The sequence below is a fragment of the Corvus moneduloides genome, chromosome 8 (assembly GCF_009650955.1).
Source record: "Corvus moneduloides isolate bCorMon1 chromosome 8, bCorMon1.pri, whole genome shotgun sequence".
NCBI classification, from domain to species: Eukaryota; Metazoa; Chordata; class Aves; order Passeriformes; family Corvidae; genus Corvus; species Corvus moneduloides.
The window spans coordinates 30,341,144-30,364,485 of NC_045483.1; the positions used below are offsets into that span (position 1 = coordinate 30,341,144).

Here is a 23,342-nt window from a genome sequence, read left to right on the forward strand (position 1 = left end):
ATGAAGTTGTTAGGACGTGTGTGTGGGTGCAGTGGTGGATGATTAAAGGGTGGACAAGGGGTGGGGCAGATGACGCCCGACTCATAATGCATGTCTGTGAAACAGGAGCATGGCTGGGTTGCCAAGGGATTGTGATAAGGAGAAGAGTATTTCCCCTGTGAGCGTTCCAAGGCTGTAGATACTCTGGACAGCCTTGTTCTTCCTTTGAAAGCAAGACCTGTAACAGTGAGAAACAAGGATATGTATGTGAAAGGAGAGGTTATGTGTGAATGAGAACCTACAGGTAACATGAGAGTCCTCTTGCTGAGCGCTGACAGAGGAAAACAGGAGATAAATTTGCTTGCCACATGTTTCTTTTGCTTTATTATTTCCTGGTTTTTTCTCTCTTATTGTTTTCTGAGAGAGAACAGAGATTCTCATCCCTTTTGTTTTTCAAATTGCATCTTTCCTGCCAGCAAATACCAGCTGTGAACATGACTGTACCGGTAGAATCCCATTTTAGTGATAGTTTTCAGTATGTTTATGGAAAAGATGAAAAATATGCTGGCCAAAACACTCTTTCCAAGGAAAAGTGCATCTCTACTAACTGATCCTCTGAGCACTACCTGCAGCTTAGTTTCTTCCTTTAGAATCTCTGTTGGTTTGGGAAGGAGGATCAGGCTTTTGCTTATTGCATACAGCAGTACCCATGACAGTAACTTGGAATGTTTTTCTACTCCTAAGAAAATGAAACATTTTGTATTATTTACTACACAGGACATTTTCTTTATGAACTATTATCTAAAAATAGCACATATCCAACAGAACAGAAATGAATGCTCATAAAACAAAGTGAGAGTTCATGATTATTTGTGGCTTCTTCTTAGGGTGTGAATGGAATCCTTTAAACCCTAAATTGTTGATTTTTTTCTTCAAGTTGTTTCTCTAGCTCTGATACTCAGCCACCTAGCTAGATGCATAATTAGCTTCAGCATCAGAAGGATTTCAAATAGAGCAGTGCTGTGAACTGGGTGGTCTGGTTCCTTTTAAGTGCTTGTCTACTGCAAAACACAGAGAGTGTGGGGTTTTTCCTTCAGATTTTAACTTTACACTCTTGAGTTGCACAGGTGGCTTTGGCATTAGTAGTAACAAAGAAAAGCAGTAGATGATTAAAAATGATTTTTTGAAGAGAAAATTGCGTAACATCAAACTCTGCGTAAGAATAGTTATCGAAATGCTTTTGCTAGCTAGTTCCAGGTAGGCAATATTCCACAGCAGAATTTGTATCAGTTACAGAGGAAGAAGCAAGTAATGGATATCTCATGCAATTAACTGATTTTAGAGAACTTTCTTCTCTGAACTGAATTACTGGCTTATGAGCAATCTCTTGGAGTGTTCTAGTGTCATCTATAAGGAAAGAGGGTTTGGGGTCCAGGAATTCTGCCATGAAAAATGACAGTTTAGGATATGTCTATATGTTGGATTTGCTGTTAAATGTAGAAATTTATGCTATTTTCTCACTAATACCGTTTAGGCCATCTAGCTCAAAGCCAATTTTATCTACATCGTGTCTTTGATGGCAAGCATTTCCAAGCAGAAAGTATATTTCTCTTCAGCAATAGAAGGCACATAAGTGAAATTATAAAAGCAAAGAAGATACAGAGGGACATGGTGAACCTTGAAATAAATCCAGCCTGTTGCAGCAAACTGGTGATATTTAGATGTCTTATCTGTTCGATTATCCTATAGAAGGTTTTTAAGGCCTGCAGCTTAGCAAAGTACAAAGTGAAGATTGAAATAGGGCTGTGGCAAAAAGTCCAACAAACAAACAGAGGTAGTTAATGCCAGCCATAAAGGATAAGGAATATGGGGGCTGCAGTGATTCAGGTCATGTAAGGACTTGCGGACAGAGATACAGGGAGGAACTTCACAAATGTGAAGCATCAGAATGTACTGAAGAGAAAATAAGCTTTGATTGATTTTGAATGATGGATTTGATGTCAATGACACCAGAAGAGCAGAAACACTTAGCTATTCCTGTATAGTAGTTTTTACTGTTTTTAATTATAAAGATAAATAAAAGTAGTAGAGGTGTTGAGAAAGGTGACTGACATGGCAAGATCTCTGCTTACTGCCTGGAAAGGAGTTCTGAAGCCAATATTTGAAGGAACAGGAAGCATCTTTGCAAAGGTATATATAATTTTTTTTAAAATGTATTTTTAAAATTAATGTTACTTCCACAGTACTCACATTGGCTTGTGATTACTACCAGAGTTAGAAAAACTCAAGACTGCTAAAGGACACAAGGATGACTGAAAGAAAAATACTAAACTGTAAACCAGTCTCTAGAGGAATAGACAGTAAATGAAGTGGGACAAAACTCAAAAAATTTTTGCTGGAGAAAACTCCTTTAGTCCTGCAGTCAGTCATGTAATTGGTGCTGTATGTATGTGGATTCAGTGGTTTTCCTGTGCTTATCTGCTTGTAAAATGGGGAAGAGAATGATCTAATGCATGTCTTCTATTTCCATATATTCACATCAGTTTAACTGCCCCATAAATTGCAGAAACATTTTCTCCAGTGCTGTTCCCACTGGCACGAGACACATGAGTTTAAATGTACCAAGGGCTCTTTTTATATCAGTATATTGGGTAAACCCGATACTTTATTTAAAGAAAGAAAAGTGTGGATGAAAGAACCATGAATTCAAGATGTTAAGGTTAATAGGTCAAAATCTAACCTAAATAAAACTCTCAATGAGAATTTAGTCTGGGCAAGGACTGTGGGATTTAGCCTAAAGAGAATTAACAAGGTACATCAGGTCTCATCACTGTTCTGATTGCCAGAAGCCTGTCTGGACAGTGTCCAGAAATACATTCTCAATCATAGCAGATTAAAGCAGCTAATGCAGGAAATGATGTGTACTGTTTTACACTGTCTGTTCTGTTATCTGGACAGGTACAGTAATAATCATACAGAGAAAATAGGAGGGAAAAATGCTGAATTATTTTCATCAGCTGGCGTTTTTCTCATATACTTCTTTTCTGGGAAAGTAATTATTTTCAAATAATTGTTAGCTGAGTTTTTAAAATCCCGATATAGTTCTTTCTTCACCTTGGGAATCATTTTTGATTTTTTAAAGCTGTTGTGGATCCTTCCCCCTTTAAAAAAAAAAAACCTCATAAAATGTTTACAAGTTTTGTTTATATTCCCATAACATTTTTCATTATGCTGTGACAGCTTCACTGAAAAATTATTTTAATTATCTCAAAATGAATCGCACAAAGAGGGAATATGAAAATATAAATCTTATGTCTGACTGTACTTTAATTGCTTCAGCTAATGAAAGAGGCATGAGATATCTACACATTGCGAAAGCTAAATTGCATGACCAATATAACCAGTATTTGAAATGTGCTGAATCCATAGTACTCATTCTGCTTCAGTGGGGAGATACAGGGACTGTACCTGTTTTGCAGTGCTTGTTTTCTGCTTCTGGTATGGCAAACTAATTTCAATGGGAAATGGTGTTGAAAACACCTAATAATTATCTCTTCTGTTCTCTAGGTCAGCAGCATGGAGACATTAATGAACAAAACAAAGTAAATGTAAGTTCCAGAAGCTGTGGGTTCTCTCCTGCAACCTGTCCACAAGAGTTCAGTTATGCGAGTTGTTCTTATGCAACTGTAATGTGAGAAGATGCTTGTATATGGTATTAAACCACATCCATAAAATGTCCATTGACTATAGTAAGTAACCTATCCTACAAAAAATTTGACAAAGCAAGATAAAAATGGGCACTAGGAGGCAATAGTATGATTTTAAATATAAACACACATAATGGGTCAAATCTGTAGGTCTAATTAAGTATTGTCTGTTCCCACAGGAGAAATTTTTGCCTCATCAGATCCTAACCTTGTGATCTTTGACTGAATTTTATCCAAGACATTGCACACAGGCATTTTATTTTTACAGACTTCTGAATTTTCAGCTGTTTAGAAGCTTTTGGTTGAAGGTGATGAATTTAACAAAGAACAAGAGTATGACAGAAAAACAGTGTTTGAACTGTTACTTTGTCAGTGACTCTTCTGCCAACATAATGCAGGAATGCTGCAAGGTTATTAGCCAACAAATCTCTCCTCTGTAGTCTAAAAATATCTCCCAATTGGGTGCCTCAGTGAAATGCCATGTGTTATAAATGGCAAAGCTGATTTCCAACTTACACGGATAGTGAGGAAGGGCTGCAGGAGCTTTGATATTTAGCAGAAAGGTAACGGACATGTTGCCACACACATAGCCAGCCCTAAGTAATTGTTTTCCTCCCTTAGATTAGATGATTCTTCTCTTGTGATAATGTCATAAGTCAAAATCCTGCCATTTCTCACCATTGTCATTAAAGGGTTGCAGTGCTTTTTAATTTTTTTTTTTTTTTAGTGTTGAGACAATAGTCTTTCATAATCTTTTAATCTCAGAGGGTTTCCCTTTAGTTCACAAATATTGCACGGAGTTGTAAATCTGTGTAATTAGTGGCAGGCATTAAGGGAGCACGCTGACTCAGGAAATTAGTAGTGATTAGGAGAGGCTTTCTCTTTGGTCAAATCAGCAGTGACAGGACATTTTCCATCTGATGGCTGGTGTAGGTTCATACAGCTGGGGATGCTTCGAATTTGTGTAGCACATCGCCTCTGCCCCTAGGAAGTTTTACCTGCTGTGTTTCCTACAGTAACAGTATTATCCAGTCTAGCAACGGGCCAGATTGGTCAGTAGTGTAAATCAGAGTAACACAACACTCTCTTCTGCCAGCAGTTCTTCTGATTGCCTGTGTCTCTAATACCATGACTCTGAGGCATTAAGCCAAAACTGGCAGACTTTTTCTGGAAAAGCTAATTTATGTGTTGTTCATGGGAGAAGAGATGTGGACATTTGTAATTAACCCTGTCTTCTCATATCCAATAAAAAACATGCAGGACAATCTTAATTTCTCACAGTAATAATCAAGCAAGACCCACTATGTAACCGGGACATAAAGTGTGTTCAAACTCACATATGTTATTTATAACTGTTAGATATTTTTCTCCCAAGAATGTCTTTTCTAGATCAGATTTCTTTGTCTCTACTTCCCACCTTGCAGTCCAGTATTCTGTCACTTTGCTGTATTGCATTAACCAGAGTGATAATCTAGCTATTTGTCAGTGAACCCCCTTGAACCAGGGAACCCCTATGAACCCCCTTGCTCCAGGGAGCATCATTAGCTTCCTCTCTCCCATGGTAATGTGATCCTTTGGGAGTAACCTCTCATGTGCTGTTGAAGCAGTGCTTAGGCTGCTAATGGATTTTCCTGTTATTTTGTTGGTTTCATTTAAATTTCTAGCATTATAAATACAGAGTTCATATATAAGTCAAATGAACAGGCAGTAATTTCAGGGGTTGTGTTGCAGACAACAGGTACATGTCAGAGTAACCAGATGACTTTTACAATCTCATTGAATGAATATGAGTAGATTTTCTTCAGTTGAACACGTACCTTGTAAATTTGTTCCAAGTTGTTGATTCACCTAAGGAATGTCCCACCAGTGAACAGCAACATCGGTATTCTTCTTTCTAAATATTTAAACTAGCTACATATTATTTTCTATTCATCAAATGTTTCAGAGCTTTATAGTCTTTCTAGGCTGTAGCTTGGAACAAATAGTTTAGAATCTGTTATTGTGTGCTCTTGTTGCTAATTCTGTTTCACTATAATTGATGTAAGTGTTTACTTAGCTCCCTCCAGTGACTTGATGAGCAAATAAGTCCATGGTGTGCTATCATTCTAGATGTTGAAAAACAAGTTACCACAAAAGGCAAGATCAGTTCTTTAAGATGATATTATATGTAGCATTCTGTAGCATAATGACTAAATACTATCTGCTAAGCACATTTTAGAATATAATAAACAGAGCATCTAAGATTTACCACATAATTTTACTATTACTTATTATCAATACATTTTTATCCCTGGCAGAATTAATGCGTGAATTTCAACATCAAGTGGGAGTGAGAAAGCTCCACACTTCTAAAAGAGGATTAGTATTTGTAGGAGAAAAAGGAGGAGGTTCAGAATCTGAATTCATTTTATGAGCTGTATTGAAGATGCTCCTTCGATCTTTGTAATGATATGCAGAAAAACACTTGCTATGGAAACAAAAAGTATTATGAACTGTATCCTGAGGAAAATCTGTGTGCTTTCACTAATGTTAGACAGAACAAATTTAACTGATCTGGGGTCCATTTGTGAAAATGGTACCATTATGAGAAATATATTGGAAGAACAAAAAATGCAGTTGTTTACGAGCCAAATTGAATCAGGAAATGCTCTTGGAGCTGAAAAGCTATGGAGAAGTCTGTGCAGGCAAATTGCAGCAGTATTCATAATAGGAACAGGAAAAAATGACAGTATAAAGAAAACTGATTAGATTCTCAGAGGGAACTTTTAGTCCCATTGAAGCAAATGGAAATTTTGCAGCTGATTTCAGCTGTACCACGATTCAAATATGTGAGGATGAAGATTTGGGAGAGTTTCTTCAGGTTTACATCTTCCGCACTGAAAGTACATCCTTAAAGACTTTAATTTTAGAGGATTGTGCTTTCAGTGTGAAGAAATGTTTTGTGCTTTTTAAAAATTTCTTAATTCCTCACTCCAATTCCTTAGGTACGTCAATAAAACCAAACCAAACCAAACTCAAACAAAAAGGAGCCAAATTGCTTGTGTTGAGACACATTATCAGGAGTCATAGTTTGTTATTGGTTTTACTGTAGACTCTAGGAGGTCACCCTCAGGACCAAGTTATCACTGTATTAGGCCAAAACCCTCATAATATAGTGCCAGTACAAAGAATTCAGAGAATAGGAGAAGTTAGTGTAACTCTTCGTGAACTGGAGTCAGTCTGAAGGCAATGACAGGAATTGAAATTCTGGCTAAGGCTGTTAGCATCTCATTTTCATGCAAAATAAAGGGAAAAAACCCACAAATCCAAGAAATTTTTATTTTCTTACTCACTTCTCTTTTCTACACTTGGCACTTCTCTCCTCTGCCTTACCTGTATCTTTTCTCCTGTATCTTCAGTGGAAAAAACAATGAAAGCAGAAAAAAAAATAATTAGGAGGAGAGGAATAATGTGAAAACAAATTTACATTATCTTGAAATGATAAGATGCCAAAATTGCTAAAAAGAAGAAATCATGTTTCCACAGGGATATAACCTGTGGAAAAAGTTTCAAACAATTCCAGTGCATAGAGGTTGATCTACACCTGGTGTCTATAGCTGCAGAGCAATCATAGTTCAGAATACAGTGACACAGAAGGCAGAACAAGGGTGAATCCCTCACCACCTAGAAGGATACTTTTCCTACTATTTTTATAATTTACAAGTACCAAAGCCAGTTTTAGAAGGTAGGAAAAAAGCTAGTGAACATATTTTACAAAAAATATGCACTTTCTTGTGGAGATTCAATAAAATAAATTCAAACAAGCAATTATCAGAAAAACAGAAAAAAATCAGAATGTCCTGAAGTCTTGGCACTGGAGGTTTGTTTTTCAAAAGTGCTTCATGATAACGTTTTACTGATTTTCCATACTAGGAATTTTAATAGGATAAGTCATTTCCTTATGGGCCACATGATTTTTCAGTGTGCAATAAAGTAATATAAAATACATTGTATTCCTATTACAGCTGTCAGTGAAGGAGTATGACTATTTAATGAACCTTAACCCATTCAGTGGGAATTCTTGTCTGTTCCTGCATGGGGGAATCTCTGTGTGTGTGTGTGTGTGTGTGTCTCTGTGTGTATCTGTGTCTATAAAGTGTGACATCTAGTTCTGCTGGAAGTATACTTACTCATCATTTCACTGTAATTGCCATGGACCTGTGTAATTTTACCCAGAGTGAAACACCGTCTATCATTTCTTGGCTTTTATGCAATCTGTAATAAATTAAGCAGGAAAAGCTGGGTCAGAAAGGTTGGCTTTGTTCTTGTTTATGATGGGAGCGCTGCTCATTTGTAACTCTGGTTCCGGAGGGAATGCTGTTCTGTGTTTTGTGTCATTGTTCTCAGAGCTGGGGGGTCACTGCCATGCCCAGAATATCTTCCAGCTTCGAGCTCCCTACAGTTGCTACTCCTGCAGCTCAGTCCTTCCTACAGCTGTACAGGCCAATGGCAGCCACTACCAGTGTGACCTTGACCTATCACTGCCCCTTAGGAGGATGTTGAGGACCTCTTTCTCCTTACTTTCTGGTTCCTGCTCTTCTCCTATCGGTTTAATTGTTCAGGCAGGACAGAGTTGATGCTGGGCGTTGTGCTTGTGCATTGAATGCCATACCAGGGCCACAGAACGCTCAGAATTGCAGAGCTGGAGAGGATGGCTAATCCATGAGGCGCAAGTCTGGAAATCAGATCAGTGATGAAGTAGCAGTACACCTTGCGCCTCAACAATGAAACTGTTGTCTTCTGTACTAGTTCACACTGAATCCCCAGGACACGTGGTCTTATTCCAGGTTAGAATGAGGACCTTCACAGTAAACTGGGGGCAGGAGCACCCCCTTATGTATAGCCAGGTCTATGATGGGTCAGATGATGCAAGAGCATAACCTTACGGTCAGAAAGTAAGGAAAAATAAAAATGGGCCTCCACTTTGTAGACAAAACTATATCTGTGTAAAAAGAGCATAAATGTTTTAGTTTATTTGGCTACTGAGACAGAAGAATTGTTTATACTAGAGTTGTTACAGATAAGAGTTTAGGTTTTATTTTTTTAAGGCTGTCAAATCAGAAATGTCGCCCATCTGGAATACTAAATTTTGATCACTGAGTCAGAATGTTGGAGTCCTTTAGAAACTTGCTCTGTTGCTAGGCTAGGTCTCTCTGAATCTTAGTTTCTGCTTTTATGTTTTAGTTTACTCATGATTAATAAAATATTGTCTCTCTTTCTGGGCAGAAATGAACAGATGGGGGAATCAACTGATCTGATTAACTCTGTGTACATATACTCATTCAACAAATAATCACAAAAGTAGGAAGGATCATGCTCAAATGTTACCTATTTAAAAGTATTATACAATCACCTACTATCTATGTTGCCAAAGGGGTGGATTAACTAAGGAAAGTTTATTATTGTATGCATTATTTATCTGCTCTTTCATTCACTACAGGTTTAATTAAAAAACTGCAGTTTTTCTAAATATTTATTCAGGATGCTGTTATTAAATGTAAATGTGGCATTTTGCATAACGTCAGTGTTAACTTTTTGGATTAGGATTTTAAAGAGAAGTAAACAAATCATGAGTATTTCTTAGGAGGCATTTATGTGCTTTTCATTTCAATAACACCAAGTCATCTGGCAAAATTGTGTAGAAAATAAGTATCTGTGAGATGTAAGAAATGGCTCTGGAGAACATCCAGAGTCTCTTTGGCATGTTGAGTGTTGGAAAACCCAGGAAATGCCTCACATAAAATAGCCAGAACACAACAAAAGATTAAAAAAAAAATCCTTAGCTGATAAAGTAAACCTGTATAATTATCTAGTTCACCTTATGCCATTGTTAGAGGGGAAATGTCTCACAGAGCAGAGTCCAGCACCTGGAGCACAGTTGTCAGCCCTGGGGAGAGTGAATGACCCAATGGAGGTGTGAGAAAACAGAGGCATTGGGAGGGTTGTACTCTCAGCCATGGCTGCCAGACCAGAAATGACAGAGTCATTAATCCTGGATAGGGCTCGTGCAAGTCAGGGCACTTCAGGTGAGAAAGCAGGCCCAGACAGAGTTCTTTGACACAGGACTATATGCACAGAAAAGTACAAAGCAAGAAGATGCCTAAAAGGAGTCACACGGGGTCAGTGCTATGAGAATATTGCAGCCCACTTTGAGCCCACAGGAGTTTGACTGGATGTTCCTATCAATTTGGTAATAGGGGTCTCAATATCCAGGTTTGCCCCTAAGGTGTCCCGATACTGGCACTAGCAGTTCTAAAGCTTGACCTTGTGGGAGCCTCAAGGACACAACCTGCATAGCCCTGTTGAATATCCAGGAGTAGAAAAGGCACGTGTCCAGTGGAAGATAATTCCTGGGCATCACTAGGTAAACTATGTTTGGAGGACCATGACTGAAAGAAGGAATGATGTATTCAGAGGGCAGTTCTGAAAATGGGATTTACACAGCCTAAAATGCACATGATATTGTTTCTAACCTTGAACAAGAATCACCCACAATTGATTTAACACTGAGCACAGCTGGAGTCATAAAAGACAGTTTGCTTATCTATTCCTAACTTCTTTGCATCAACCCTGCAGAAAGGTGATTTCCCTATTGAATGACAATCAGGCTACATTGCTATTAATAGCATTGAAGAAGAACACATCTGCTCTACCCTCCCCTCTTGCTGTCAAGGCTAAGCACCTAGGAGACAGCAAATGTTTCTGTTTACTAATGGAAAAGTACCTGGACAGACCTCACTTGCCCTGGGAAGACTAAAAAGTGGGCCACAGGCACTTTCTAGATAAAAAAGAAAGCCTAGATAGGAGGCAAACCAAACCAGCTATGAACCAATACAGAGAAAATAAAGGAAACATTTCTATTACCTCTACTCATCCTTATGAATTCTAGCCAAGATGAACCTTTTAGACAGCTTTTCTCTGGTCATCAGAAGGTCTGTGGTACAGGAAATATGCAATTTTTCCAATCTCAAGCCTTCTAAGAGGACAGGAGTTTCTGGGGCTGAGAAGTTGCCTCTCCTGTCTAGCCTGTCTGTCTCCAGGTACTCTCTGTACTACACAGCCCTGAATCACTGACAAAACACCTCATTTTGTGTATGCAAGGAAACAGAAGCCATTTTGAAAAAACATGGTATAACAAAATCTGAATCTCGTTTCATGACGTCTCTTTCAGTAGCTCTTTCCAGAAGCAGCCTTCAGAGCATGCAGTTAGTGAGGTCATTATCATCTGGAACAGGGAAACTGAGGCAGCACTTTGCAGTCCCTTCATATAAAGTTGTAAGCAACATCACAGAGGCATCATTAAAAAATTACCAAACACGGTAATTGCTGTTTATTCTTTGTGTTGCCTGAGAGCTACAGTGATGAACAGAGCTCTGCTTGTGTCTGTGCAAACACTGTGTGAACTTACAAATGCATTTTGAATGCATTATGCACAATGATTTGGTTCAAGGCCGAGTTAAAGCTTTCACCAGCTTGTTCAGCAGGCTTGACTAAAGGTTCCCTGACCTCCTTGGGATAGGTAGGACTGCAAAGATGGACAGAAATTATAGGTAAAACGACAGGAAGTGTCTCATGCACAGTATCCAAAGGCTCCCATATCATGTCTCAGAGAGAATAGAGCCAATCTTTGAGGAGGGCTCAGATTAATACCCAACACGTCTCCTTTCATGAAGAGGGACTGTTGCAGTGCTAGGTTTGGTTTAGCAAGCTGCAGCTTTCCCGGAGAGCACAGCTGAGCTGCTTAGGGAAAGGCGACTGATTTGCCTTCCCATAGTCCTTTTGGAGTTCCCTGAGCGCCTGCTCCGGCTAGCTGGGCTCTGCAACACAGCGATAGCAAAGGAGGCAGAGAAGGGACTTCATGGTGGCTTCCAAAGATCTTTAATGTTACATCTTGCCCAGGTGGTTTCCAGAGGCTGAGGGACCTCATGCTCGGGGAGCGAGGGGGTTTGCTCAGGGGCGGGACATGGGCGGAGTTGGGGTACCGGAACCAAAAGGGAGAGCCTGAGGGAGGGGCCAGGGCTGGGGCAAGGGGAGGGGGGGGAACAATGTGGGATGAGAAAAGCACTGGGTAAATAGACAACCACAAGGGACCTTGCATAAATATTAAAAAATATTTACCTCACACAGCAATTGTTGGACTGTCCTAATAAGAGAAAGGAAGTGTAAGAATATAAATATTCAAAAATACCTTCAGAAAATAGTATCTCATATGCAATTGTTTTGTTAGTATGTAGATTGTTTTATTAGTATACTGCTAAAAGTTAGTCAAACCTCAGATCTCATCTTTGTAAACTGTAATCTAGCTCTGGGCAGTTCTGTGCTGGAAAACTGCTCTAACTGAGGCAAAATGTGATCCAATGAATTTATGAGTATCTCTGTGGAACAGCTCCAATACCACTTCACCTAGTGTCTCTTTGTTTCAGATACCGCAGTGCCATCATAGCCCTGGCTTTTGTAATAGCTTTGATCATTACAGTAGTCGGGAAATTATATTTGCTGAAATGGGAATGTTTCCTTTGATGGTGCACTCAAAGTAGTTTGCTCCCAGTCTTAGTGCAGCTGGCTTTGTGGAGCCACAAAGTGTCCAGAGATGTTTCACTTGCTCAACAGTCTATGAAATGTGGCTTGATAAAGACTACTTGAGACCATATCTTGGAATACTTAAACACAACTGAAACTGTGCCTATACATGGTTGCTATTGTGTCTGGAGCTGAGAACTGAACCTTTTGATGGAGAACAAGATGTGAAGGTTTTATTTCCTTATCAACTCCATGATTTGTGCATGGTCAACCTTTTGGGCCAGGTATTATCAACGTGAACTGGTTTTGACTGGATTTCTGTTGGATAAAAACCATTAGACAGATGTGCCTGCAGCCAAGTATTACTGAATGCTTGGAAAGGTCTTAGGGTATGGGAATGACTTCAGTCCTTCTGTGAACTTGTGCTTGTACTTTGAACAGGCGCCTCAGCACTTTCTGCACATTGCTGGGGAACAAAACCCTTGAAATGGTTGGAATTGTGCCTGTGAGTTCAGTACAGGTCTACTCCTCTAAATGACATACTTTATACTCTGAAAACACTTAGCACTGTTGTAGTCAGCCTAGTGCATCCCCAAACAAGTCCCTGTAAATTACAAAAAACCCAGAGTATAAAAGCTGTAATTTCCCCTACTCCCCATGGGCAAAGGGTAATTCATACATAACATTATCCTAATGGAAATCTCTTACTCTATTCCTTGGTGAGGAAGGAAAAGGTAGAAAGTATCAAAGCGGCTAAATATTTTTCCTAGGATATTCATATGGATGTTTAAGTTGATTTTGCATTTGATTTAACACAAATACTTTACACTCCCAGGGGAAATTATTTTCCATCATATTTTCAGTGTTCCTGTCTTTCAAGGACTAATTTGTTATATACAGCTGTTCCAAGGTGGAGGTGAAAAAGGAATGAAAGGCGAAGAAAAAACTAAACTTCAGTAAGAGTTTTGAAAAAACCCAAAACCTTGTGGAGTATCACAGGACTTAGCCAAGTCTTCTCTCCTGCCCACTAGGCTAAGTTACAGCTGTTCTGCATGCTTGACTCATCTGGGAAACATTTGTATTTGAATCATTTTCACAGTATTTATAAATCCTTCTCAGGAAAAAAAACCCCATTTTGTTGCCTATGTCAAAATACGATTTCATTGCAGCGTCCTCAGTTCTTTACAATTTTAAATGAGAGCAGAGTCTAGTTTAGTGAGAATATTACAGGGATCTTTATCAGACTGTTTAGGATGAGAGTTGTTGCCATTAGGGATTACATCACCGTTTTAGGCAAATTGTCCCAGATGGGCTGCTCATTAAGAATATGAATCTTTTTAGAAGAATAGGAGAAGTTATTCTTTAGAAATCATGGTGATATGACAATGATTATTTCTAAATGTAGGTTTCATAGAACTTGCAGTTCCTGAAATGGAGTGAAGCAGGGAAATTAAAGGGAAAAGTCCCATTTTAGGAGGCAGGAAGAAGTTGAACAGTAAATCACTTATTGCTCTCACAGCAACTTGGGCTGAAGATCTTGTCTTTTCTCAGTGGAGGAGGAAAAATGTGTTTAAAAAGGTTTCATTTATCCTTTTATATCACTAATTGGAATTTGTCTAATACATACACCTAATCAGGCTTTGTAAGGATGAAGCTGAACAGATGCTTCGGAAATGAGAATTTTCCCTGCATGACAGAGAAAGTCCTTAAAATCACTGGTATGTATGAATCGTTTTGTTGGAGCTGAAATGTTGTTTAAGGGTATTAGAATTCAGAGGACTGTACACACAAGAACCCAATTCATTCAAGCCCTGCTATGGCTTGCAGTATTGTGCTTACAAGCACATTTTCCTTTCTTAACATTTACCATCTGCTAGAAATGACCCGAGAAGCCATAATTTGATGTATGCAAATTCATAAATAAAGCACAAGATTCCCACATGTGAACATAAATATTCTTCTCAATTATGTACCAAGAAGAGCTGTTCTTCACGGAGATCCTTCAGTGACTATGCAGTGACTGTCTAGACAGACCCTTTTTTATACCAAAACCATAGTGAACACTGATGACTTCTAGTTAACAAAAACTACTCATTTTTCCAGATAATTATTTTACTCTAGTTACAGATCTTATGAAAGTAACAACTTCCACAAACAGTGGACAGAACTAGTCCTTTTTAAAGAACATAAGGTTTTGTCTGATCAAGGGCCATGTTAAATATTGTTTTGTATTAGGAAGACAAGCCATACAGAAAACTTTTGTTGATGCTGGAAATCTTTGAGGTTACTGTGTTTTTACATTCTCACAGTCAGCTGTATTCCTAGAAAACATTTGTACTTCCAAGTGTTTCAGAGTCAGCAGTGTGATAGTTCAGATAATATATTTCATGGAATGTATTTTAGTTGCTTGTTTGCAGGCAAATGCACGCAATAGGTCTGGATAGGGTTTTTAAAACAGGGACAATTTTCCTTATTTTTTTTCCCAGTGTTTTGACCAGCTTGAGACAGTAGCTAAGATTTTGGTGGATTGGAACAGACAATAGGTAATTAAAAAGTGTATACCTTAGAAACATAGGACAGCAGAGAAAATGCGTAAGATCTACAGAAATTATGGTTCGTGGGTAGAAAGGGAGAGTGGGAGGGAAGGGGGACAAAAAAAAAGAAAACTAAAGGACGGATTTATCATGTGTGCTACTAACATTAAGAGAAGAAATAAATAATATAATCTGTCTGCAGAAGTTATGTGATTTGTTGTAATTTTTTTGGCTGTACATAATAATACTTCACTATCTTTTCTGAGTAGGTACAAATACACATAAATGCTAGTTCTAACTTTGACATGGCTTTAATAAAAACAAAATTAAATCCAGCCTTTATGACAACATTTGGTTTTGGCATCCTGAGAGATGAATTCCGTGGGCTAAGATCAGATTTTGAGAAGCAATATGACCAAAGTAAGTGAGATGCCTTAGTACCGTCGAATGTTTGTAACCTTCAGTACCGAGATATCTGGCCCTCATTGCGCACAGGGCAATTAGCATAACTTGTTATTAGTGAAATCAGTGATGCCTGGGAGAGTTACAGGGATGTTTAACACATTTCAGAATCTGAGCATTCAATGTCATTTATCCTTAAGGTGCTTGAAGAGGAATGAAGAAATTAGCGCACTGCGTGGAGCTACACTTCTTTTGTACATTCTACTTTTACAGCTATTAATTCCAGCTGAATTCCTGTCAGCAGATATAAAAGCAGATCTATCAGATAGCAAAAGAAATACCTCTGCAGCTATTTCAATTATGATATAGAACTCAGAGGATAATAGCCTTGATGTATTTCCTGCTTAATGAAGTAACATTCCTGTCAGACAGGTAATTGCTGCAGCAGGGCTCTGTTCAAAGAGATTTCTTCTATCTGCTCTCATTCTGCTCTCACTGCTGCGATACCTCAGCTTCTTGAAGTTTAGGATGCTACTTTCCTTTTGTGAGCTGAAGTCTTAATGAGGGCAATTGCTCTATGTTGGCCAGCACTGATTATTGGCAACAGGTCCAATACTGCAGATAAGCTCCGTGTGATCTCCACTGAAGATAATGGGGCTGTAGGCAGAGAGTTTGTTGAAAAACACTCACAGTTAAATGGAGAGACTGATCTTGCATAAAGTGAGATTAAGGGCAGAATCTCCACTGTATTTGGTGGGAGCAGAGCAGGGAAGAGGCAGTGGCATAAAATAATCTTAAACCAGGAATCTGAGGTTCTGAGAGCACTGATCCAGCATAATTTCTCTCTGTAGCTGTACTAAGTAAATATCATTATTGCCAAGTGTGTACCAGGAGCACTCAATGGTCTTGACCATACAGGGACTGTCCTACTAGCAAAGTTCAGTGACCCCTCCACTGGGGAACTGATGATTCCTTATTAGAGAAAGCTGAAACAAGAACCAGCATAAAGAAAGAGAACAGATTAAAAAAAAAAAAAACCAAACAACAACCCCCAAACCTTATGCCAATATTCCTACTTTTGTCAGTCTTCTGTTATCAGCCTCCATGCTGCATCAGACCACTGGTCTGAACTGAGTGCCCACACTGCTGATCATGGGAACTATGAAGAAAAACAATGGCCAACATGAGCCATGGGTCTATTCAAAGGAACTGAGAAGCAAAAAACCATGGATTTTGGTTTTTCCCAGTTTTTCCTGGTTCTTTCTATCAGCCTGTGAGCAACTAACATATCTACTGCCCAGTTAGAGAATTGCTACTGGCGCATATTGCTGCTATTGTGATGAAAGCAACTGTGCAGGTGAATGCGTGAATGCTTAGCCCGAGTGTTACATTGTAGCAGTGCACACAGATTAATATTATGAAATCATTGGGGTTTTTTGTAATTCAGCTGATTTCCTATCAGCTTCCATGAAGAAGTAAAGGTGGGTGCCAGCGACCTGTAAAGACCTGTGGGTTACAGTCTGCACTCATGTTAAAATATCGTGATTAAACCAGCTGAACAGAGAATGTCTATTCCTTGAGCACCTATATCTGTATATACCTATATATACACATGTACGTGTGTATATATAGGTGATAAAGCACATGGAATAGATTGCAAACATTCTGCATTGCTGTCAGGCTTGGAAATCACATTAAGCTTTGGATGAAATGGCTTGCTCACTTTCCTCTTACACTCTTTCCCAGTACGTTCAGGGCAGCCACATCTAAACACTTGAGGCAGACACTGGCAGAATTTATTGAGCTGAATCACCCCCATAATAAAGGTATTTCTACAGAATATTTCCAACTGGGTGTTATAAAGATAGAGGTCTTTGGCATTTACATAAGCAAATCACATTCTTTCAACAGACAGGCGAGGGTTAACCCTCTTTGCGCAGTTAGATTGAATCCAGTTGAGATTTCACTCAGAACAGAGGAGAAAATTGAAGTGCATTCCAAGAAAATGAAGTAGCTTCTTTTCCTTTTTTTTTAAAATTCAGATTGGTTCATATTTGTAGAATATGATGTCACAGCCAATTCCAATGGCCTTTAATGGCATGAGGAGCCTTGTTTGATTACACATCTAAAGAGACAATGCCAATTTCCCTTTGATTCAATTGCTCGCTGTAGTAATACTTGCATTTGTGAATCATGAGCTGGATCTCTGCAATTTACCACGGTTTTAGTAATTTCACTGATGATGAGGACAATGTGTTCTACTATTTGAAGAAAGAAAAGCACTATGTGCTTTAATGGTGTGTGCATTTTAGACAATGTAGGGACTGGAGCTCATTTTTCCCCCAGGATCGTCTGCCACAACACACATCTCCACAACAGCACTAGTTCTCTGGAATCAGGAGACTTGTCCTAGTGGAACCTTTGGTTTCCATAGAAATGGGTATCATGGCAATGTGTAAGAGTGATTTTCCTCCTTTTCTGGGCCTTTTCCTATTAGCCCCACAAGAAAAACTAGAAGACTGATTACTGCAGAACATAAACAAAAGTAAAGAACCTGTGTTTAAATGATTGTTAAAGAAACTGTGATTAGTAAACATGTATTTTCAGGATCAAAATACATACTATAGAATGTGATTAAGAGAGACTGGATAACAAAAAAAAAAAAAAGGCCATAAATACACAAGTAATTCAGTTTTCATCTGCCCCTTGTTTAATTCTGTCAGTCATTGCATGCTCTGTATTTCCATTTCAATGCATTATTTAATGGATAAAGGGAGTTTGGGGGAAGGGAGTGAGATAATTTCATTTGGACAGCCATCAGAATTTCTGTAAACATCTGGTTCTGTTTAAGAGGGTTTTTAAAGCATTTAATATGAAGTGCTATTAGAAGGTACCATGAATGAATGCTGAGTGTTCTCACTGTGTAAGAAGTGCATTTTCCTCTCCTGGAAGTTTGCACACAAGTGAACTTGAGTCAAGTTTGTAGATAGGTTTTGCAAAGATAACCTTGCATTATCTAGTGTGAGTGTGAGAGACTTGCAACAACAGTTAAAGTCATTAAAGACCTCTCTGAAAAAGAAGTTCAAAAGATGATAAAGCCCAACTGGATATGTTTCAACCAGCTGGATTTCAGTAATTGAATGAACATAGTTGAACAACTAGTTAGAGATGAAAAGAGTGTAGAGAATAAAAATGGAAACAATGAAAAATTCATGTCACAATGGTCTAGTCTTTCTCTCATTTGGACAGGACTCAGTAGATAACTTGGAGGATTGCCTGTGTCTTTGATATTCCCATATTAAGTGATACGCTGAAGTGATAACAATGAAGAGTATGTTTTTAGCACAATTCATTATTAATAGCACGTTTTTATTGTCTTGGAACACTTCAATCACATTTTTTATCCAGTAAAAAGAAATGCTCCAAAAGATATAAATAGGATTAGTGTCACATCTGCAAGCAAATGCACTTGATTTAGAGATTATATTGAGTAATTGCAAGTTTAAAAGTGTTCATTCAGAGAGGAAATAACATAGTCCAGGAATGAAAATGATGCTTTTGGACCCTACTGCTCAGGCCTTCCTATTTTGCTGGTCAGCTGCTGTTGATGCATGCTGAGCAGGCTGTAGTCAAGACAGTCCTTCCTATAAGGGTTATCTTTGGGTCAGGTTTTCATTTTAGAACAGAAACTCTAAATATATCAAAATAGACTAAAGACAGCCAAATTTCTCTCATTTTCAAAGCAAGAACCTCAAAAAGGTACCTGAGCCCTGAATAAGCATTTTGAAACAACTTTAAGTATGTGAAGTGTAGATAACATTCAGTACAAATCTGAACAAGTTCTGAAAGGAGTTGAGCTTAGAGAGGGGACATTTTAAAATCTATTTCACCCTTAGGACTTCTGTTAGCTTGCTGCTTGCTTTTTCTGAAGAATCTCCCCTCAAACTTGCTGGTTTGTGCCTCTGCCTTATATTTCATGTATCTGGTAGAGTCCGATCCAGATCTAAGGATGGGGTTGCAAACAAAGCAGCTTTGTTTAACATTTTTTTTAATCAGCCACTGTAAATAAGATTGTGAAAAGAATACTCAGAAAAAATATTTAGCTTTTTCTTCAAGTTTAGATGCACCTCCATCCTTTCTCTAAATGGACTACCAGTCATTTCTTCCTCTTTCACACAGACTTTCTGACACAGTCAGCTTCTTTGATCAATTCTCATACTCCTGAGGGGTTTTATTTAGAATTAACTAATATCCCAGATGAAGGTCCAACTTTTGGATTTATTTATGCTGGTGAAATTGCACTTCAGGAATAAACAGCTGCCTCCTACTTAGCTAGATGGAAAATACAGGGCTGGGTGTTTGCTGTTGAAGTACAGTCTTGGCCATATTTACTTAGCGCTTCCACATCTAGTTTAATTCAGGTTTTCTTTCATGGTTACGCAAAACCTGAAGTGCCAAATCATGATTTTGTCACACAATCCAGAAATCTGGCAAGAAAACAGCTGCAACAGCTCTTAGAATTCTCAACTCTAAAGAACTCTCAAAATCAAAGAACAATGGTAAAGGACAAAAGAGAATTTGTATTCCAAGCCTCAAAATGTAGACACATCACAACTGTCTTCTTCTCTTAACAAGGACATCCTGTGTATTCAGAGTGCTTGCACAATACAGCAACACCATCTTTCACTGGGGAGAAAAAGGATTCTGTGTGCCACTAGTACTGAGAGCCCTGAGAGCAATATGTTTGTAACACAAAAAACATTTGATAAGATAAATCGCCTAGCTTGGTCTATTTAAATTTTACAATCATGAATACTGGGAACAGCACTTTTTTACATTTAGAGGTAGGGCCAGAGGGAGAAAACAGACAGCACAGTTTGCCTAATTCATAACATGACGGATTTTGGACCTAGTTGGGCTCACAATGATAAATCTTCCAGGGACAGTTTAAGATATGTCTCTGTTCTCCACCTCACCTTCTGATGGACGTTACTGAACTTGAAGCAGGAAAAGCAGGATGAGGATCATGTGTCTTAACTCTCAGTGCAAAACAAATTTCATGGTCTGGAAGGCAGAGATTCAGCCGCACATTCCCTTCTGCTGCCTTTGCACTGGGAACAGTAATGGTCATGAGCTCAGAACTGGTAGTGAGGAGCAGTGCCTTCTTAAATCAACTTAGGAAGTTATGTTGAATTCAAGGGCATTGAAACTTCCTCTGGGAGCAGTATATTTTACTTGAGTCACCTATTATACATGCTGTGTGGATGGTGAATACGAATGGAATCAAAAGGAAGAGGGGTAAGAGTAGGGTTGAACATAAACTTCTGCCCGTCCCCATCCAGTGCTCCTGACTGACAGCACACTTGTGCTGGGTATAGTGAGAGGGTATGGTGCAGCATCTGTCTCAAAAATGCCACCTTTAGACTTCAGCTTTGCCCAAGGCTCTATTCAGGAGATGAAGTTGGAGATGGAAACAGACAGTGGCTCACATGTAATGTTGCCTTAGACATGTGAGCTGTCAGTAGCATTATGGCTGTTCAAAGGCAGAAGCAAAACGGTCTCTCTTTTATAAATGAGGAATGAAGGTCAGAGGTTGAGCGAGCTGGCACATACTGTGCTTCTCCAGGGAAGCCAGCCTTGGTCACTGGAACAGTTCACATGGGTCAGCTCATGCTCACAGGTTGTGTTCCATAACCTATGTCTAGGTTATGGAACATGAACTCAGCGGGAACTCTCACTGAGTCTGATGTGACACTCATCTGGCCCTCTGCATTGTTGTCTTGGTTCTTCTGTCAAGACATCTGCTGCCGCAGCCAGAACACTCTTCCATTGCATGGCACAGAGAGCTCAGGCTGCACATCCTCAGGCAGGCTGAAGGGGCCTCTAGAGTCTTGCAGGGTGACAACGCTGCCTGTTGGGTGCTATTGGATTTGTACTGAGGGAGGGGAGGCCCACAGATGTGGTCCATGTCCAATCTTCCTACTTCATAGCTAGAGCTAACCCAGCAGGAAGCTGCTCTGGGCTGCAGCTTGCTCTTGGGAGGAGCCAGACAGCTTGCTCTGCAGGGCAGCCCAGAAGTGAACAAGGAGATAAGCAGCATGGATTAGAGCTAGAGTCACGTGTGAAAAAAAAGATCTGGGACCAATTGACACGAATTCCATCATGAAGCCAGAACATACCCTGAGTTCCAGACCAACACAGAGTGCCATCCTTTCTTTCTACCCTTGTGACAATGTTAGAGTTTCTGCCTCTCCTGAGTCTATTTGTGTACACTATTGCCTCAGTATGAACCTCTCCATCTGAAGGTACCATTGCACCAGAAGAAGCTAGAAAATAGATATGTTTAAGTGCTACTTGCTGACATTTTAGAATAATTTCCTGAATGCAAAGGATGTGTGGCTATATTGATATTTTAACTTTTACTTAGTTGTGCTCAGATAAGTGAGGTTACCCAAGCAACCTTCCCCAACCTTTTTCTGCATATTTCTGAGTGCTCATATTCACTTTTTTTTTTTTTAATGTAATAATCAGATAAAATGTATGACATGACTGTACTGAAAGTTGTTTGAAGTATAAAGCAGTACTCTGGATGGTTTACATCATTGTTCAATTTTAATGCTAAGCACGTGAGAAGTTTGGCAGTTTAAAAATTGATCATTTATTTATATTATGTGAAGCATATGCATGGAGGGTAAACTGTGATACTTTGAAACTGCAGTACTTTTCATTGCCCAACATCTACTGCACTGCTGTAGTAAGAATTGAAAGCTTAACAGAAGAGGTGGAAAGGATTTGCAAAGGCTCTGCTAAAATTCAAATACTTAACTAAAATTATTATAAGGATATATGAGGATATTTCTGCTATTTAAAGGCACCTTGAAATTTTCTCTTAAAAATTGGACTGCTTTTATGATATTCTCCTAGAGAATACATGTAATCTGATGTTGGTAATAAAGGAATCGTGAGATTTGACTTGAGTTTAGGGCTGTCTGTCTTTATTAGTAAGCTTAACTCTTAAATTATGGTATGCTGGAGCAATTCAACAGCATTGAAGTCAAAGTCTTATCTTAGATTCTATCTTATAGGAATACTTTTTGTATATCAATATACTTTATGCTATGCTGCCCAGAAAAAAATTCCTCTCACATATGAGTGTTATTCATACTGACAAAACTTATGGCACACACACTTGTACACAAGTGTGCACATGCATGGAATCAGGCAGTCCTGCAAAAACTACACACTTGCAGGCATCAGTGTGTCCACTTACATGCCTTTAGCTGACACATTGTGTCAGGAACAGATCAGATCTCTGTGAACTCTCCAGGAGACTCATGCCAGCAAAAACATCTAACGAAGATGTAATTGTATTTAGAAATCATGTATTGGACTTCCATGTGTATAATACATAAATTTTGCACAGAAACAAACCCACTTGGAATTTAACAGATGTGCAAATACGCCTTTTTTGGTGTTTCTTTTGAAGTGGAAAGAAGAGAAACCATAGAAGTCTGAGATGAAACTGTCCTTAAATTAAGCCATTGCTTTTAGGTTGATTTTACTCTCTGCTCCTCTCACTGGTTGTAATCAAAGCAGTATCATAAAATATTTGATTTCATGTAATGAAAGAAAATTTTTCCATCTATTTAAACTCTTTATATTAAGGGAGAAGTTAGCAGATAATTGGAGTGTCGAGACATTGAGTCATAACCTTTACACAAATTAGTGATGGGAGTAGTGATGCTTTACATACTGCTTGGTCTTCAGGCCATTTTCAGGAAAGGAGAGAGAAACCCACATTAATTTCTTTGGTGGTGGGTACCCAGTGTCCCACAATAAAAGTAGCCACTTACTACTGGCTTAATAAATCAAGTTGGTGTCATTCAAGTTCCTTACAGAGCTTTACTCGGAGAAACACCTCCGTTTTCAGGAGCTTGCATCGTTTTTCACTGGGAAGAGAAATCATGCCTCTTGGATTTAAGAACAGTTCTGTTAGCTTACTCTGTTGGTTGTGGAGGAGAGAGCAAATTCTGCTAAACTCTCCTCAGATGTCAACTGATTTTCCCTCCTTTGATTTCAGTGAAGTCACATCCATTTTATACTACTGCAAACAAGTCCAGAATTAGGACATCTTGGTATTGCACCTGGTGTTCTGTTTTAT

General features: G+C 38.8%; 1 protein-coding gene across 11 annotated transcripts in view; it reads left to right on the plus strand.

Annotated features, from left to right (window-relative positions):
- Nucleotides 1-23,342, plus strand: part of CABCOCO1 (ciliary associated calcium binding coiled-coil 1) — a 273,645-nt gene that overhangs the window by 35,309 nt on the left and 214,994 nt on the right. For all 11 annotated transcript variants that reach the window (XM_032115957.1, XM_032115958.1, XM_032115949.1 and 8 more), the window contains one exon: nucleotides 3,547-3,587. In XM_032115957.1, coding sequence (XP_031971848.1) covers nucleotides 3,547-3,587 — 41 coding nt within the window. The remainder of the gene's footprint in view (nucleotides 1-3,546; nucleotides 3,588-23,342) is intronic.